Source organism: Equus caballus, chromosome 7, assembly GCF_041296265.1.
Source record: "Equus caballus isolate H_3958 breed thoroughbred chromosome 7, TB-T2T, whole genome shotgun sequence".
Taxonomy (NCBI): Eukaryota; Metazoa; Chordata; class Mammalia; order Perissodactyla; family Equidae; genus Equus; species Equus caballus.
The window spans coordinates 68157066-68175277 of NC_091690.1; the positions used below are offsets into that span (position 1 = coordinate 68157066).

An 18212-nucleotide genomic window follows, 5' to 3' on the forward strand; every position below is an offset into this window, starting at 1 on the left:
TGCTTTGAACCTTGCTGGCTGGTGACCTTGGCAAGTCCTGTTACCTCTCCACATCTCAGTTTCCTCATCCGTAAAATGGCGATAACTCTGCCTTCCTCACATAGCCTATTTTGAAGATTTGAGATAAATGGATGTAACACACCTAGCTCAGTGCCTGACACATAACCAGTCCTCATCAGTGAGAGCTATGATTTGATGCACACAACTGTCAGACATTCAGGTTTGTATAGAAAATGCTCCCCCTGGATGCTCTGTGCCAGGCAGACCCCTTCACGTGTGGCTTGCACACAGATCCATCACCTGGAAACTGTGTCCCACTGGTCTCATTCACAGCTGCACCAGACAGCCACTTTGTGTGTTTCTCTACTGTCCCCCTGCATCGATGCATGACTCATTGCTTCATTCATGTCTCCATGTGTGCGTAGAAACCTAGGCAAGCAGCCATTCCTAGGGACATTGCAGGACAACCTCATTGAGATGGACATTCTCAGCGCCTCCCGCCATGATGGGGCTTACAGTGACGGGTAGGTGACATCCCCATGCTCCTCCCCTCTGTGCGTGCTCTCCCCGCAGTTCTTGCACTTGCATGCAGACCCTGAGACCTTTCCCTGGGATCTCCCGCAGGAGGATCTCCCAGGGGATGTTGCATGCCCATTTCCAAGTCCATGTTCAACTCGCAAGACTTTATCATTGGAATACCTTGTCCCCCAGCATATTAACAGCAGTCTTGTTAATATGCAGTTCCCAGCATCTCATTGGCTGCCTTTGCCATTCTGAAAGCCATCTCATGTAGCAGTTTTTCTATGGTACAGTCCCTGAATTGTATGTATTTTGGCCCTGAGTATGTACTCTGTGGCCTGAGGCATCTTGTGCCCCAGTGGGATACAAGATTACACTTAGACTTACCCTTTAACCTAAGACTTTGGGGGATGCAGTGCAACCAGCGTCCCCCATTTCCCAGGCTGTGTACAGGTTCTCGCATGGCCATGGTTAAAGCCAAGCTATGGAAGATTTTCTGACACCTAGTTCGGCCACAACCATGTGCTTTGACCGTGCCACGCTGCCCTCATGACTGTAGCTAGGCTGTAGGATGCAGTTGCCCATCTGTCCTCCTGCACAGCTTTCACCAGGGCCTTGGAAGGCAGCAGTCTGGCTTCGGAGCAGAGTGCTTCAACGGCATTTGTGGCCACTGGCTGCATAACAGCCACTAAGGGACTTCTGACCATGGCAGAACTTAGTGGTGCTTTCTTGGTTCCCACCCCCCCTCCAAAACCCTCTTTAAAAAGAATGGTATTCCATTCCTCCACCAAGGTACACTGGCGAAGTAGGTACTGGAGGGAGAAGAAAAACTTTAGGCTCCATTATCTCCAGGGGACAGAACAGGATTTTAGACGTTTTCCAAGTTACTGCAATAATTTTAGAGAAGAGCTAGTTTATTACCCAAGGAATAGCACCCAGCCCCATCCTGTCCCAGGAAAAGGATCTCAGCACCCAGCCTTCTGTCAAGTCGGTAACACCTTCTGCCTTGGCTTGGGTGCTTTTCCTGTGGGTAGGGCTGTCCTATCCATGTTCCGTGGAAACGTGTGTTCATGTGGCCTGTTTTGTAGTCTGATACGTGGTTCTCCTTTTCTCAGTCCCTCCTGTCCTCTGTGGTGATTCTCTCTCCAGGCGCCTCTGCATGCTTCTTCTACTGCTGCCTCTGTCCTCCAGGTTGACCTGGGTTCCTAGTGAGTCGGCAGACCCTGATGCCCTCTGGCTTCTCTCCATCCACAGGCACTTCCTCTTCAAGCCGGGAGGCACCTCCCCGCTCTTCTGCACCACATCACCAGGGTACCCTCTGACGTCCAGCACAGTGTACTCACCTCCGCCTCGGCCCCTGCCCCGCAGCACCTTCGCCCGGCCGGCCTTCAACCTCAAGAAACCCTCCAAGTACTGTAACTGGAAGTGCGCGGCCCTGAGCGCCATCGTCATCTCTGTTACGCTGGTCATCCTGCTGGCATACTTTGTGGGTAAGCACCTCCCTCACTCTAGCTTCCCTTAGCTCCCCTTTGGCCCAGAGGGCAGTGACCAAGACACCTGTGGGCACTGAAGCACCTTGCTAGCATGGCAGTCAAAGCATACAGGGTGAGCCAGGCAGCCCTGGAGCGCTGGACTGGCCTACACCCCCGAACGTCCAGGTCTGCTCTTCGGGGCCCTCTTCACCTCCTCTCTGCACGTATATGAAGAAGGAAGCATAGCGTCTGCCCTTTCATGTGTTGGATGCCTGGCATTAGGCATAAGCACTGGCTAAGACTGGCATGTGAGGTGGTCATCTATGACATGAGTGTCATAGATTGGAGTCACTACAAATGAAATAACAAGTTGAGAGGCTGGACAGCAGACCAGCTGCTGCTCTCCTGCTGGCACCGTGAATGTAGCTGAAGTGAGGAACAGGCAGGATGTGGGGTGTCCTGGAGTGAAGGGAAACTGCCCAAGATTGACCTGTGCTGATCTCAAGCCAGGAAAGCAGGTCTGCAGGAGAGGGTCTGGCAAGGCGATCTGTGGGTACTGTGGGAGCTAAGGTCCAGAGTTAAACCGTGGTCAGGAACCTGAGGAAATCCCAACTGAGGAGCAGCAGGTCCCAGTGAGCAGGTAGAGCTGCCTGAGGGAGGCACAGAGGCTCCAAGCAGCACTGACTGGCCTTCCTACCTGACCCTGGGGCACCACTGTGTGTAAGAAGCTCCACCTAGCCTTGCCTTGCTACCGTAGGATGTGCCGCCTTTGATATATTTCCAACACAGTCTGGCTTCCTGCTTCGGACCGACCCCTCTCTTTGGTCTTCTCCCGGGGAAGATGTTAATCGGAAGAGATCTGCAGGCGTTGTGTAGAGTCTGCTGCCTCTATGTAAATCAGCCTGTCAGTAAAGGCATCCATCGGGGTTCGCTTAACTCTCCATCCTTTCCAACCTTCAGATTCTAACATTCTCAGATGTAAGGCAGGTCAGGCCAGTTTGGGAGGGCCTTGAATCCATACTAAGGAATTCTGAGAAAATTCTGTAAGCAAAGGGGACTTTTTCAGTATAAGCCTAAGAAATAGAAACAAAACTAACTGGCAGAGGCCAAAGGAAGACAGAGTGCTGTCCATTGTGAAAATGGACTTGTAACAAGCAAAGTCACTGTGGATGAAAAAAGGGCTGTCTTGAGAGGTAGTAAGTGCTGTCACTAGGAATGACTAATAGATCATGGGCCCCCACTTGTTCAGGGTGTGGAGAAGGGATTCAAGCATGGATGGGGGTTGGGTGATGTAAGCTGTAAGGTCACTTCCTTCTCAACATTCTTGAATTTTATGAAAACAAGTAATCAGGAAGGTGATAGTCCTGCAAACAAGGAGTTCTCCTTAAATATCTTGAGCGATACTAAGCCTCCTCTGGTATGCCAAGTCTCTTTCCCATTGTGAAGACTGGCTTAGAGAATTTCATGGCTCCAAGCCCAGGTTGGTATACATGTTTCTTCTCTTCTTCTGTCTGGTTAGTATTGATTAGTTGTTGCTGCCTAGAAAGCTGTGTTGAAAAGGATCCCGAGGCTATATTCACACTTAATGAAAAAGAGTCTCTGTGATTGATTAGTGATGTCTGTCGTGGTCACAGGAGTGGAGAATATTGATGACACACCAGGTATTTGCCATCCTTGCTTTGGGTCATTGGGTAAAAGGAACAGCCAAACTGGGAGAGGTCAGCATCCACCCAGGCTCTGTGAGAGGTACATGATTGATGTAGATTGGGTTACAGGTGACCGTTGTGGGGTTCCAAGCGCTGTCACCTGCCATGGAGTTTCTTCCTGACATCACCAATACTGTGTCCCCACCAACCAGTAACACAGTTCTTGCTTTTGACTGACATTATTGTGTTTCATAAATGAGTAGACTTTTGAACAAACAGTGTTCACTGTTCGTCAAGAGTCAGTTTGCTGCATATAGAGATCAACTTGTTTTGCATTGAAGTCTTAAGGTTTATACTATTTAGGCTAGCTCAGGGAGAAAGAATAGATCTTTATATGATTAAATAAGCTCTCTGCTCTTTTCCATCCCATGGGCTTCTTCCTCTCCCATTTAATAAGAATACGTGGTCGGTCATCAGCTATCTGAAAATAGGGGCTACTGTGGGAGTGAGTTCCCTATTATAGGAAGGGTACAAATAGTATGTGATGATCTTGTAGCAATAATAAGATTTGATCACTGAGTGGGGGTTTTCACTGGATGACCTTTAATTTTCCTTCCAACATTGACAGCCTTTGAATCTATGATTTTGTGAATTTTATTTTTCATTCAGCAAACCATATACGTTTGAGCCACGCATTATGCTACATGCTAGGGCTAAAGATGTGGTCCCTACCCCTGAGGTGTTTATAGCTTAGAGAGGAGACAGCTATGTTAGTAGTGACTGAGGCAGCTCATGGGCTCCAGGAATACCCAGCCCCCACCGGGAGGACTAGGCGAGTCTTCCTGGGAAACGTGAGGTTTTAGCTGAGTCTTTGAGTCCACATTAACCAGAAGTGGACATGCAGGAAGGGTATTTCAGACCAAGGGAGGTTTCAGAGACTTGAAAGAGGATGATGTGGTGGGAAAGACGTTGTTCTGTGTTTGAAGCATTTGAGGGATGTAGGGGCATGGTTGGAGCTAATGCAGGAAAATTTGGTCAGATTATAAAGATCACCTTGGAGGCCAAGTTAAGGACCTTTTTAGATGGGTAATGGGGAGCCATGGAAGGGCTTGAAGCGGTGGCAGGACATAGCCAGGCTTTATTTCAGAAAAGTTAGGGCAGAGGAAGAAAGGATAGGCCCCATTGCAGTAAACAAGTCAGAAGAAGCGGAGGCTTCAACTGAGATGGTGACAGTGCCGGTGGAGAGGAGGGGCAGATCTGAGGTCCATTTGGGAGAATGGTCAGTCCACTGATAATGTGCCCTTGCCAAGAATAAATACATCCTTCTGATAAAACCCTATCTGTGTAGAAACCTTAAGACTGGACTCTGGATTCCAGATCCAAAGAAGAGGTCAGAGAGGCAAGCCTGGAGTGTTCCCTTCATTAGGGGCAGACTCAGCAAGGTGCTGGGGCGAGCTCACACCCAGCCTCGCAGCCTGGGGTCCATTCCCAGCTCTGCCACCTTGCAGCTGTTAGCCCTTGGGCAATTCACTTCTCTTTTTGAGTCCTGATTTCCTCATCGAGAAAATAGGCACAACCCATTCCCTCAGGAGGATGTTTGTGAGGCTGGAGGAAGCTGATGCAGGTGAAGGCACTGCAGGTGTGAGGGCTATCTCTGCCTTCGTCAAGGGCTGGGGGCAGCAACCTGGGTGCTTGCTCTCCTCCAGCTTCTGGGACAAGGATGTGCGTCGTGTTGCTTGGCCATAATCAGAGGCTGTGATGACTAACTTGTAAGGAACCATCAATTATTAAAAACCAAATTAATTGTCTGAGCCCAGCACAAATATCCTTAACAAAGACTTTTCCAGCAGACCAACCGATCTAATCAACAGGCAGAAGCACAGATATTTAATTAGATTTTTGATGAAAAATTGTGTTTAATTTCAAGTACAATCAATTATTAATTACTGTAATGAGTGAGTCTGACTGGGTTTACTAATTAACTCATTTAAAAATTATGAATAACCTTTTCATTTGTAATTATTTTCTACATCCTATCACGTTTCAGATAAGAATCGCATCACATCCCTGGCAGAGGGGGAGGCGGAACCCAAGGGTGGAGAAGAATCGCTCTTGCTGGGGTGTCTGCTCAGGGCTGCCGTATCTGCGTGGAGCCCTGATAGACCCATTTGACATTCAGTTTCCTAGCTGGAAAGTTCGTTGGGAAACGAGCAACCAGTCACCTTTCATCTGCAGAGACTTTGTGGTTATTTTCATAGGACGATAGAGAAATTGGAGTGGGCACTTAGCACCCACAAAGCGCCAGGGCCTGGGGCCTTGCCCTTGGGCGTCTTCTCCTCCCCTGGATGTGTGACTTAGCAGCTTCCGCCTGGGCTGGGGATCCAGGGAGGACCCTCAGGAAGCCGGGGGATCTCTTCAGAGAGAAGATGTGTATTTTTGTCTCCAAAGGACAGCCATTCGGAGAGGCAGCCACTGGGGATGAGGGCCTTGCTGCAGTCACACATTCTCCCTGTGAAGGTTGGCAGGTGCTTTTAGTCTCTGTTGGAATACCCTGCCTTTTCTGAAGCAAAGAAATCTGTGTGCAGAACAAAATGAGGAGAGGTCGATATGAGGGGAAGGTTGGTTATAAGTCAAATGATGAAACTTATACGTTCATGGCAGTCATGCTTTATTTTATAGCATTTAATTGTTTTTAAAACATTTTCACCAAAAATAACAATGTAGTCTGGAGTAGTAAAAATAACTGGCCTCGTTTTGATCACTATTAATAAAAGCAGGTAGCTTTGATTGTGTGCTGGCAGTCTCTGTTCTAAGCACTCTACTTGCATTTTCTCATTGAAATCTCCCAACAGTGCTATGGGTTATTGTCCCCAGTTTACAGATGAGGACACTGAGACCCAGGGAGCTTAAGTCACTCACCCGCTGTCACATGGTAAATGGCAGGACTGTGTACTCAGGCTCTTGAGCTGATGCTTTTCTCATGCTTCTCAAATGTTGTCTCATGTTTCTCAAATGTTTTTCTCTTCTGAGCTCACAGTCTTAAGCCTTGTGCTATACCTTTCCCATCTTAGTATTTGGTATTCTCAGTTCTTAATATGTGCTTCACATGGGTCCAAGCCCATTATGTATCATCTCTCTGAACGCTCACAACAATTCTGTGAGATGGGTATTATTTTTTCTATTTTCTACAAGAGGAAGCTAACGTTTTCTTCAGAAAACTTAACCATTTGCCTGGGTCACAAAATTAGTAAATGACATAGGATTTCAGAGACTCTACCTTCAGCCACAACCCTGTAGGTTCGAGCTTGAACAGATGATATAGAATCAAAAGACCCCACTTCAGGCCCTGGCTCTATCGCTTGCTGACCGTGTAAACTTCAGCAAGTTCCTTAACTTCTCTGAACCTCACTTTCCACTTTCCTTATGGTTCTTACTATAGGTGTGGCTGGAATGATTAACCCCATTTTACAGGAGGAGAAACTGAGTATAGTATCATGGTTGAGAGCCTGGGTTCTGAAATTAGGATCTGCTGCCTCCAGGTCTCAGCTCTGCTGCTTACAAGCTTTGTGACGTTAGGCAAGTTTACTTAGCCTCGCTCAGCCTCAGTTTACCCATCTGTAAAATGAGGATAAGAATAGTGGCTACCTCACAGGGTTGTTGCAAAATTCCAATAGGATAATTTGCCTAATGTACCTAGCCCACTGCTGGCACAGAGTTAGCACTCAAGAAAAGTTACATACTATTTTTATTATTACTAGTAGTATTAGTGCTAGCACTCAAGAAAAGTTACATACTATTTTTATTATTACTAGTAGTATTAGTGCTATTAGCATCACATGTAAAAGAAGATTAGTAAGTCTTGAGTGAGAACGTGGACCAGCCTTGTGTCACTGCAGGGCCTACGGGCTCCCCAGCCTGTGTTAGTCACAAGGGCAGCTGACAGAACAGTGAGGGGAACCTGTCAGAAGATATTTGTAGGGATGTCTCACTGTGCCGGGGAAGCGGCCGCAAGAAGAATCATTGCCCAAAAAGTGCCTCACGTCGTGTCTTTAACTAGGACAAAAGTTGATTTTTGCTTCCCTGACAGCTGCCTCCATCCAGATCATACTGACAGCTTCCCTGGCGTTCTGAGTCTCTGTATGAAAAGCAGACACCGAGTGCCACAGAAGAGCCGTGGGGTGCTATCTGGAGGACTCTTCAAGCACTGTCTTGCCAGAGAGGCCTTTGGAATAGGAGACAAAAGAGGCTTGTTAATAATACAAAATCTCGGAATAACTTTACATTTCGGCGGAGACCCAAGTTTGCCCTGGGCTGCTGCGTCTTCCGTCGTAGGTCCAGGTTTAGGCAAGTTTACTTAGCTCTCTCAGGGGCAGGGCAGGAGTGACTTTCACTGTGACTTGTCTGAGGGAGCTTGGTGTTCTGATCAGAAGAGGAGGTGGGATTCAGTGGAAAGCTCGGTTCAGCCACTCTCCAGCTGTGCAACTCTTTTGAGACTTGGTTTCCTCATCTGCAAAGTGGGAAGAATAATAGTACCTCCTTCTTGAGGCTGTTGTACAGAATAAATGAGATGATGTTGGAAAAATACAGCGCAGTGACAAAGGAGGAGTCCCTTGCCGGTGGCCCTGGGAGACTGTTACCCCTCCTTGGACCTTAGTTATCTCAACCCAAGAGGTGGAGGGAGATGATTATTCCAGGTCTGTCATTCTCTGCCTGTAGAAAGCTGAACCAGGACATTGAAATTGGAGTCACAAATGTGGGCTGCAGCAGCCTCGGGTAACCACAGTGGAACAGCCCAACATGCTCAATAGCAATGAGGGATTCTTTTTTTTAATTAGGTCGTGTTTTCACCTCCACCAGCAGCTGACTGTGGATTGAAAAAAAAAAAAACCAGAACCCTTGCTAGGAGTGGTGATAGTTTATTTATAAGTGAGAATGTTGTGAAGCTTAATTGCTGCTTTTCAAAAGGCAGCTATTAGAGAGTGTAGCTTGTTGGAATGTTATTGCAGTTCATGGACTGGAAGAGCCTGGGTCATCCCGTTTTTGAAGTTATCCAGGCAGTGTCGATAGAGGTGGACTTGGGCATTAAGTGTGACTTGCATAGACTTGTGCAGGCTCTCTCGAGATCTGTGACCTTTCTCCATGCCAGCTTGACTTCAGCATGGCAGCAGTCCACTTAGGAGGGATATGAGGGCCCCCTCCTCTTTAGGGGTGCTGTTGCTCACCCTCCCATCTCCTAATGTCTTATTCTTTGCTGCATACTCAGTCCCTAGCATGAAGCCTGGCACAAGGTAGTTGTGCTCCGTAAGACTTGGTTGAATAAAAAACCCTGCAAGATGGTAAAATCTGCCAAGGGTATTCCAGGCAAAAGTGTGGTGGCAGAAATGTGCATATTATGTCCTGGGGCTCAGGTACAGGTGAAATGGACATGAGATGAGTAGAGAAAGGATTAGAAATAGAGGCTAGGGTGCTTGTGCCCCCTACTTCCTCTTGATTATCCCCGTCTGGTTCAGCCCGTGCAGTATCAGGGTCTCGGATGTCATTTGCTTCATAATCACAGGCCTGCTACGCTTTGGGCCTGGGTGTTATTAGTGAGCAATAAGGCTTGTTTTCTCTCCTTTCCCTTGGACTTCACATCAGGCCTTTTGGATAGAAGCCATAGACTGAGCTTTATAGCCCAAAGAACGGGAAACAGAGATGATTGAACTTGATCTTTTAGGAGGGGGAAAAAGTGATAAAGATACAGGATCCTGTATTAAAACCTTTCTCTTCAAGATTGATTCCTTCATGCTGCTCTGTGGGAATTGCTAATAGCAAGATATATATAGATTGTCCTCTTTCTAACAGACCCCAGACAAATATCCTCCAACCCCCCAAAGCGGGGACGTAAGGAGACCAGCATGGTTCTCTGCAGTCGTCTGAAATACTGCCATGCAGAGGAGGAAGCAGTCTTGCACTGTGGGACTGCAGGGGACAGAACCAAGTCCTGGGGTGAAAATGACGGGAAGGCCAATTTGGGCTCTTGAGGGAAGGCTTCTCTAACAAGAGAGCCATCTGGATGGAGAGGGCTTCTCATGTCTGCAATAAGAGGAGCCGAGGGTTCTGTGCCCAGACTCTGTAGACCACTGGATCTTGTCTGTATCATCCTTCGGCCATTACTAGCTGTGGCACCTGGGCCAGGACTTAATCTCTTTAAGATAACTTTCCTCATCTGTAAATAGGAATCAACAAACAAAAGACTAGCTGGAATGATTAAGTCATTCAACATGTTTTAGCTCAGCATGAAAGAAAATTTTCCAACTTGCAGGTTTCACTCTCTCCCCATTGGTCCAACTCAACCCAAAGCCAGAGCCTGAGGGAACCCAATGATCCAGGCCATATGGATCAACCTCCCAGGGCAGAACAGGGTGGAGAAGGATGGGGTGGAGCTGGAGGGCAGATGGATGCTATCAGTGTCCCTACTCTTCATAATTCCTTTCGCTAACGATGTTCAGGGCTCTGACTGTGCTCCTAGGGCCCCAAGAAGAGGATAGAAACCCAAACCATACTCAGCCACATCTCCCTTACCTGTCCACCCATTCAGTCACCAGGCCCTGACCACTTCTGTTTAAAATCAGATTTATTGCAATATAATTTACATACAGAAAATTGACACTTTTTAGGTATACCAGTCTATGAATTCTGACAGAGTTACATGACTACCACCACAATCAAAACACAGAACATTTCTATCACCCCAGAAAGTTTCCTTATGAACCTTTGTAGTCCTCTCTCTTCATTCTCGGCCACTGCCCACCACCCATCTATTCCCTACAGATTTAGGTACTGTGTTTGAGAGGTGTAATAAAGAAGTGGTTTGTTTACTGGATTCAAAAATCAGGTGTTACCTACAAAAACCTTCAAACTCTAAGATGTCAAAGCGTTGTTGAGAAAATTTTAAGATAGAATTCAGAATTCAAGTTTAAATTAGGGCAAGCCATGGAAACATTGTAGGGCTTTCTGTATATTACTCTTGACCTCCTCAAAGGATAGCAGCCAAAAGCTTCCATGTCATCAGCATAAATGCACAGGATTACGATCTTCTGCCTTTTTCATGGACAATTTTTTCATGCACACATTTTCAAGAATTGACAGAATTCTCATTCTTGTCAAATGTAGTAGCTCTATCACGTTTGTGCCATTACTATCTCATCGTATTCCTGCTGTTTCCAACTGTTTGCTGTTATAAAGAGCACTTCTGTGAACATCTTTGTGCCTCCCACTCTGTTTTCTTCTTGCGATTATCCCTGGGGAGGGTGTGTGACCCAGAGCAGGATTCCTGGGTCACAAGGTGTGGACAGTATAAAGCTCTTGTTACTCACTGCTAGGGGTTCCTCAGAAGGTAGAACTGAATCCCAGGGCCCCCAGCCAGGTATCCAGTTTCCCCACACTCCTGCCAGTGTGGGCCCTTGTTGCTGATCTTGGGTCGGCCGGTTTAATGGGAGGGGAGCAGGGGATGTTACAAGTGGCTCTAAGACCCAGAGAAGCGAAAAGATCTTCATTCCTGGAGGGAACCCGCTCCTTTCTCCAAGTCGGTTCCTTTTCAAGAGTTTAGCTCAAGTGCCATTTCCTCAGTGAAGCTTCTCTGGCCCTTTCACGCAGGATCAGGCACCCACTTGTATGCTCGGTAGTGTTCTCCACACTTGCAATGAAACGATTGTGTCATGGATTGGTTGCTACCTGTCTCCACTATTGGATTGGAAGCTTCCTGAGGATAGAAACAGTTTTCATTCTTGCTCAGGGCTCTCACCGCAGCTTCTTGGACCAGGTCTGGCATGATGTAGCAGGCGCTCAGCAACAGTTTCTTCAAGGAGAGAAAGGAGTGGAGGCTGTCAGGACCAGAACCTAAGCCACCTTGCAAGGCATGGAGTGGAGGGAGAGAAAAAGGTCAACACAGAGGCTCAAGTTCATGCAGGGAACAGAGAGCAGAAGTCTAGAGGCCATGGGATAATGTGAGAATGAAAAATGGCTGCTGGAAGCCAAGGAGGGGGAAACCAGAGGTGGCTGCCGAGATGTATTCACAGAGTGGGGCATAGACTTGGCGTCAGACGCTCATCAGTTCCTTATGACTGTGCAACTTTAAGCAAGAAGTTTGCTCTCTCTGAGCCTCAGTTTCCTCCCTCTGAGCCTCAGTTTCCTCCCCTGTGAACGTAGATAACAGGCTGTTGTGGGGATGTGATGACAGTCGGGTGCCTAGTTCTTACTCGTAAGAGCCACTGGTGAATGAAATCTCTCTTCCCCTCCCCCTGGCCAGCAAGATGTATTGAATTTGAGGGTCAAGCAGTCCTGAGTTTGGAAAGGTCTCAGAAAAGAAAGGACCCAAGTTTGCTAGTATATCCATTTTTTATAACAACAGTGGTGGCTCTCCCAGGGCTCAGAGGCCCTTGCCCTGTGGGCAGTTTCAAGGCCCTTGAAGAGGCAGCATAGCCCTGGTCAGTTGGGAGGCAGCCCCAACTGTGCGTCTGGGGTGCTCCTTCCACAGCTTAACCCCAGGAATGTGGAAAAGGAATTGATTTTACAAATTTTTAGCATCCTTGGAAAGGATTTGTCCCCAAGTCCTTGTTTTTATTCTAAACTAATTACTGTGAAATAACATAATTTAATTGCACTTAAGTGCAGAGAGGAATCCAGAATGGTCTCCCTGATGGCTGTTCTTTCGCTGCTGTAAATACCTAGCTTATGGAGAGGAGGGAGGTTGGTACAGTCCGGGCCATGCTTAGGGCTGCTGGCCTGGGACAATAGGTGAGGAAGCAGAGCCGAGCTGCAAGGACAGAGAGGAGGGGCGGGGAGAAAGGAGTCAGGAGAGGAGGAGAGATGGCTCTGAAAAACACAGTATTTTTCTTCCTCCTATCAGTAAAACAATGAAACCGCAGCTAAACAGCGTCATCCTTCTAAAGACAGCAATACAGTCTAGTAGCAAGAGCACAGACGTTGGGCAGAGTAAAATCTGCTTTCCAGCCCAAGCTCTCATAAGTTTTTTCATCTCTCTGCATCTTGGTTTCCTCGTTGATAAGATGTCAATTGGTATCTAGAGGTGTTTTGTGCATTAAGAGAAGGAACATCTGCAGAGGGTTCCAGTCCAGAGGGTGGCCCACAGTGAATGGTGAATAAATGCAGTTCTCAACAGCCAGGCGGCTGGATCACCCAGAGATGCTAAACTCTCTCAGATTCAGCAGCCGAGGACCATCCCCAGATGCAGGGATTTCAGGTAATCTGGGAGGAAGTAGAGGGAGTGTCCTCAAGCTCAAGTCTGAAATGGTGGGGAGCATTCACTGAGCCTGTCTGCTGGGTTGTTTCAGGCTGTGAGAGACAGACAAAGCCGGACAGACAAACTTTTGCTGAGTGCATGCTCCTAGCATCACTGCCTTCAGTCATCCATGGTCTCGCGCAGAGCCCGATGTGTAAGGAGCTGATGGCAATACTAGTCAGATGACAAAAGCATGTTCATAGAGTTTGAACCTGATCCCTGTGGGAGCCTGAAGGACAGAGCAATTCATTTTAACCAGGAAGAGCAGATAAAATTTTCCCAGGGCATCCAGCCTTGTGAATCAAGTAAGATATTGAAAAAGAAGCTAGGAATGGCTTCCTGGAAGATGGAACAGCCTAAACAAAGGCAGAGGACGGTAGATAGAAATGTTGGCTGTGTTTGGCACCAGTGTCAGAAGACTGTGCGTTAAAATGTCCATTTGTGAATTTTACCTGTCTGTGGGCCTCAGTCTCTATTTTACTGAAAGCTCTTGAATATAGAACTATAGAAACCACAGTGAGTGCAGGATACTGGCCACCTTCCCCCTTAGAAGGGAGGCTCCACTAGACAAATGCATGGTAAATATCTTGCCTTCCCGTGAGGCCGTTCAAACCCATTGACCCTCTCCAGCAGTCTGTGTGCTATGTGGGATTATTAACTGCCTTTCCTTGTACTGCAAGCCTCAGATGTGGAAACTGAGGCCCACTACAGTTAAATAACTTATTCGGCTGGAATGACTGGTAAGTAAGAGAGCTGGGCCTGGAAACCACATTTTCTGGTTCCAAGTCCTAAGTTCCTTTCATAGACCATGCTGCCTCTCAGAGCCGTCCTGTGATTCTTCCTCCACCACTGTGCTCGTCTCTGAGGCTCAGAACGAGCAAGCAGGGCTGTGCCATCCTGCGGGGCTTTCCTCTGCCCCGCCCCCAGCTCCCCCCCCAAGATCTAACTTGATGTAACAGAGATGGCAGCTTACACATACTGAGATCTTACCGTGTGCCGGGTATGTTCTGAGTGTGACATGTATTTTCTCATTTAATCTTCTCGACAGTCTTACTTATCCAGTAAATCGTTATTAAGTACTAACTGTGTGCTAGGTACCATGCTATTTTTACATCCGCTTTGTTGATGAGAAACTGAGGCACAAGGAGGTTAAGTCATTTGTCCAAAGCCCCGTCACTAGTGAGTGAGAGAGCCAGGATTTGCCCCCAGGGCCTGCCCCTTCCCACTGTGCTCTACAATTCCTGCGGCTGGGGTGGGGCTGGGATGGTTCACCTGCTGTAACTGCTGGGAGGATGCAGGGAGCTCCTTGCTAAAGACAGAAACTAACTTATTTTCTTATGGAAGAAAAATTCACATCCATCTGCCCTTGCCATGCACTGTGCCAGGATTGCTACATACCTGTGGCATTGAGTGAGGCCGTGGTTTGCACCCAAAGTGCTTCAGGATTGGAGAGAAAAGGAGGCCTGGATGACATCAGGAGACCTCGATGCACATCACTTATTGAGCACCAGCACCTCGTGTTGTCTGATTCTGCTGTTCTCCAGGCTTCATCTGACAGGAGTAGATTGTCACTGGCATAACATTTCATTTTGGAGAAAGCCCTTCCTGCTGGTGTATGGCAGGCAGCTGGATTTATCGTGCCCTGGAGCACGATAGATTTGTTCACAGCCTCCAGTGGGGGAAGAGAAAAATGCCAGTGTCATTAATTGTGCTGTGGCCTCCATTTCATCACATTGTCCTAAATTTTGCCACTCAGGCCATCTGTAGAATTCTACAGCAAGACAGACCCCTTGGGTTCCTGTGTGTGTCTCAGCCTGTGTATGTGAGCACACACATGATTCCACCCAACTGTGCATGCAAAAAGGGTGTTCGAGATGGAGCGGAGGGTGGCAAAGATTCAATGAGAATTGTAGGAGACCTTTTCTTTACCTGAAAACTGAAAACACTTCTTTTGTAACTTGTTATTTATGTCTTCAAACTTTTCTGTAGCATAGTAAGTCCATTGAATAGTACCGTACGTACACCTAACTGTGTGGGTCTAGGGCAGTGTTAGAAGTCCCACATTTAAATCTTTGCATTAGTCTCTGTATTCAACTTGGATGTTCTTTCTTTCATTTATTAATTTTTAAGCAATGTAATAATGATGCCTTATATTTGCAATACACTTTATAATCTATAAAGAACTTTCATTAAATGTAATCCTTACAAGAACCCAGGAGATGGTTTTATATTATTTCCATTTCTACAGGTGTAAAAGCTGAGGGTAGAGTGGTTAAGTGACTTCTCTGCTGATGCACAGCTAGTAAGGACCAGAGCTGCGAGCCTGGCTTTCTCTGACGATCTCCTCCACTGGGTACATGGTGGACAGCAAAGCCAGCAAGGGCCAGGAAGCACATGGACACACACTGTCAGGGCAGTGTGCACAGGAGAGGTGCAGCGGGGGAAGGGATAGCCAAAGTCATTTTTGGCTGAGGGTAATGTGGAAATTCTCACAGAAGAGGGGATGTTTGAAGTAGACCTTGAAGGAGAGGACAATTTTTTTTTCCCCCAGCAGGGAAAGATTCACCCTGAGGTAACATCTGTTGCCAATCTTCCTCTGCTTTTTTTTCTTCCCCAAAACTCCAGTGCATGGTTGTATGTCCCAGTTGTAAGTCCTTCTAGTTCTTTTTTTTTTATGTGGGCTGCCACCACAGCATGGCAACTGACAGACAGGTGGTCTCGTTCCACAACCGGGAACTGAACCTGGGCTGCCGAAGCGATGAAAGGAGTGAAATTTAATGACTGGACCAGCAGGGCTGGCTCAGAAGAATGTTTTTAAAAACAGGGAAGGCAGTGCCATTCCACATAGAGGCATTGCATCAGCAAAAGCCTGGAGACTGGGCGGACAGGTGTGTTCAAGGGACAGGAGAAATGCACACAGACTGAGCAGGGAGAAGTAATGAGGAATGTCAGGTGGTGTGCTCAACAAGCATTTAAAATGCCCTTTGAAAATTGTTTCTGTTCTGAAGAGATACTACCACAAGCTTCCATCCTCAGGAAAATATTGTCGGCAACATATGAGCAGTAAGGTGGATCCACATAATAACAAGATTTGCATTTTGTTTTCCATTTTTGTCATTTCTACAGTTTCACAGCTAATCAGAAAGGCAGCATATATAGTGGGTAGGGAGAGGTTCAGGGCAATCTGAGTTTGACTCAGATCTGAAGTTACCCTCTGCCTCTTATTAAATGTATAATCTTGGGCAAGTTGTTGAACCCCTTTGGGCCTCAGTTTCCTCATCTTGCAAATAAGGGGAATAATAGTTTCTACCTCATAGGGCTTTATGAGGATTAAAGGATATGGTGTTTATAAGGCACTTAACACAGTGCTGGGCACAGTATAGCTTTCAATTAATGACAGTGACTGGTTGTCAACACGATCGTCATCATCCTCATCACGGTGCCTGGAATTCTTTACTGCCTTAAAATTCTTAATCGAAGGGCTGAACCAAACCAGGGGTCTGTGTATATCAGAGAAGGAGAACGGGAACTGACATTTGTTAGGTGCCTTGCTCTGTGCACAGACAAGGGCAGGGAGGCAAGAACATGTGGTGTGGTCCCAAAGGGCCGGAAAACACCCGTGAGGCAGGAGACTGGGAAGCTGTGGGGAGTAAGAGGGACATCACACGCTCTGTGCTGTGAGATTTTAAAATGTTCTTTCAAAATGCTTCTCATTATAAAGAAATATTATCGCAAGTTACAAATCCGGGTGGCAGGCTCCACGTTAAGCTGTCCGCCCTCATTCGTCTCGCTGAAATGAATGTTCCAGAGGGAAAAGGCCTATCCTAATAATATATACACAAATTAAAACTCCATTTAGAGGTACAATGGGGACCACCTCCTAATTGACTTTGATCACGGGAAAAAAATCAGTTACATGGTTGGGATGCCAAAGGAAATCAGCAAGTGGGAGGGTTGCTCTGTAGAGCCTTGTCGCAGTGTTTTCTAGTAGCTATGGAAATGGAACCTGCCGGCAGGCAGGCATTTCTCCTTCTCTAGCTCCCAAGCATTAACTAAACTGCCCCATTCGATGGTTGGTACAGGTAAAGGAGGGGACGATGCCTCACACGTGAGAGGCTGTTCCTTTGCTGAGTCAGATGCCCTTATATAGAAATGCCTTAGGTAGCCTGGGGAACAGTGTTGACACTGGATGCAAGTAAAGAAAGTAGCCCATGCAGAGCTTTACACCAGCGTTTCTGCCCCTCTGGGGAAATGGCAGGCACTTACCAAACCTGGTGTGGCTCTGCCAGGCAGTGCTGGCTGCTCACCCCAGCAGAGCAGTTTGAACAGGCTGGTGACCCCCTGGGTATATTTGATCCCTGGATCATTAGTGAGGCCTTGAATAAGAAGGGCAGACTGTGGGCCTTTTACTAGGTTTAAGCCCTTCCTCCGTGTGGAGTCACTTCCTTGACTATTTGCTCTGTTGCAGTGATTTGATCAGTTTGTTCTCATCAGGACTAAATGGAAGCGTGCCCTATGCTTCCTTGATAACAGTCTGGGAAGAGCTCAGGATTGGAGTGACCTGGTTTTGGATCTTGGTGCTGCCGTGATGAGTGGTGCAATTATAGACGATTCTGGAGCCTTGGTTTTCTAGTGATACAAAATTATATTAATATCTACTTTGTTGCTATGTTTTGAGGCACCTAATCTATAAAACTAATAATGTCTTCCTTAAAAAATTGTGAGATTAAATGACATAAGGAATGTAAATCCTCCAGCATTAGATCATGCACACGCTACAATTTTAGTAAGTGGGAGCTGTTATTGTTTGAATAATAATCCTAATTGTGTCTGCCTCCTTCCTTTCTTCTTCACTCTTGTGGGCCAGGTGCTGGGGGACGGAAATGAAGGGAATAGTCCCTGTCCTGAAGGGAGGGCCTCATGGTGGCCTGACATAGGCTGTCCCCTGGGTTCACTCTCTTTACTTTGGGCTCAAGAAGACTCTAATTTGAGAGTACAGTTCCTGATGGAAGAAGCCATGAGGATGGCTTTCCTGCTGCGACTTAAGACGGGTCATTTAGTGGATAGAGCTCTGCACTAGGAGTCTGCAGACCTGGGCTCAGCACAGTCCCAAGCTCCCACAAGTGCACTTGTTAAGTCTGAATCTCCCCATCTGTGCAGTGAGTGGGGGCAGAGTCCCGTGACTGGACGCCCAGTCATAGCAACATCCCCCCAACACCAGAGCAAAGCTTAGGCTGCTCAACTCCCTCAAGAAATCCTCTTACTTCCCTTTCTCAGTGAAAACCTTAACAT

The 18212-nt window shown here is 47.1% G+C and overlaps 1 protein-coding gene across 35 annotated transcripts in view; it reads left to right on the plus strand.

Moving 5' to 3' along the window:
* The window catches only part of TENM4 (teneurin transmembrane protein 4), a 2707421-nt gene that overhangs the window by 2462860 nt on the left and 226349 nt on the right, over positions 1-18212 (plus strand). For 27 of the 35 annotated variants that reach the window (XM_070274304.1, XM_070274303.1, XM_070274305.1 and 24 more), the window contains 2 exons: positions 426-524; positions 1774-2009. In XM_070274304.1, coding sequence (XP_070130405.1) covers positions 426-524; positions 1774-2009 — 335 coding nt within the window. The remainder of the gene's footprint in view (positions 1-425; positions 525-1773; positions 2010-18212) is intronic. The other 8 variants (XM_070274311.1, XM_070274320.1, XM_070274322.1 and 5 more) reach the window with 1 other exon arrangement.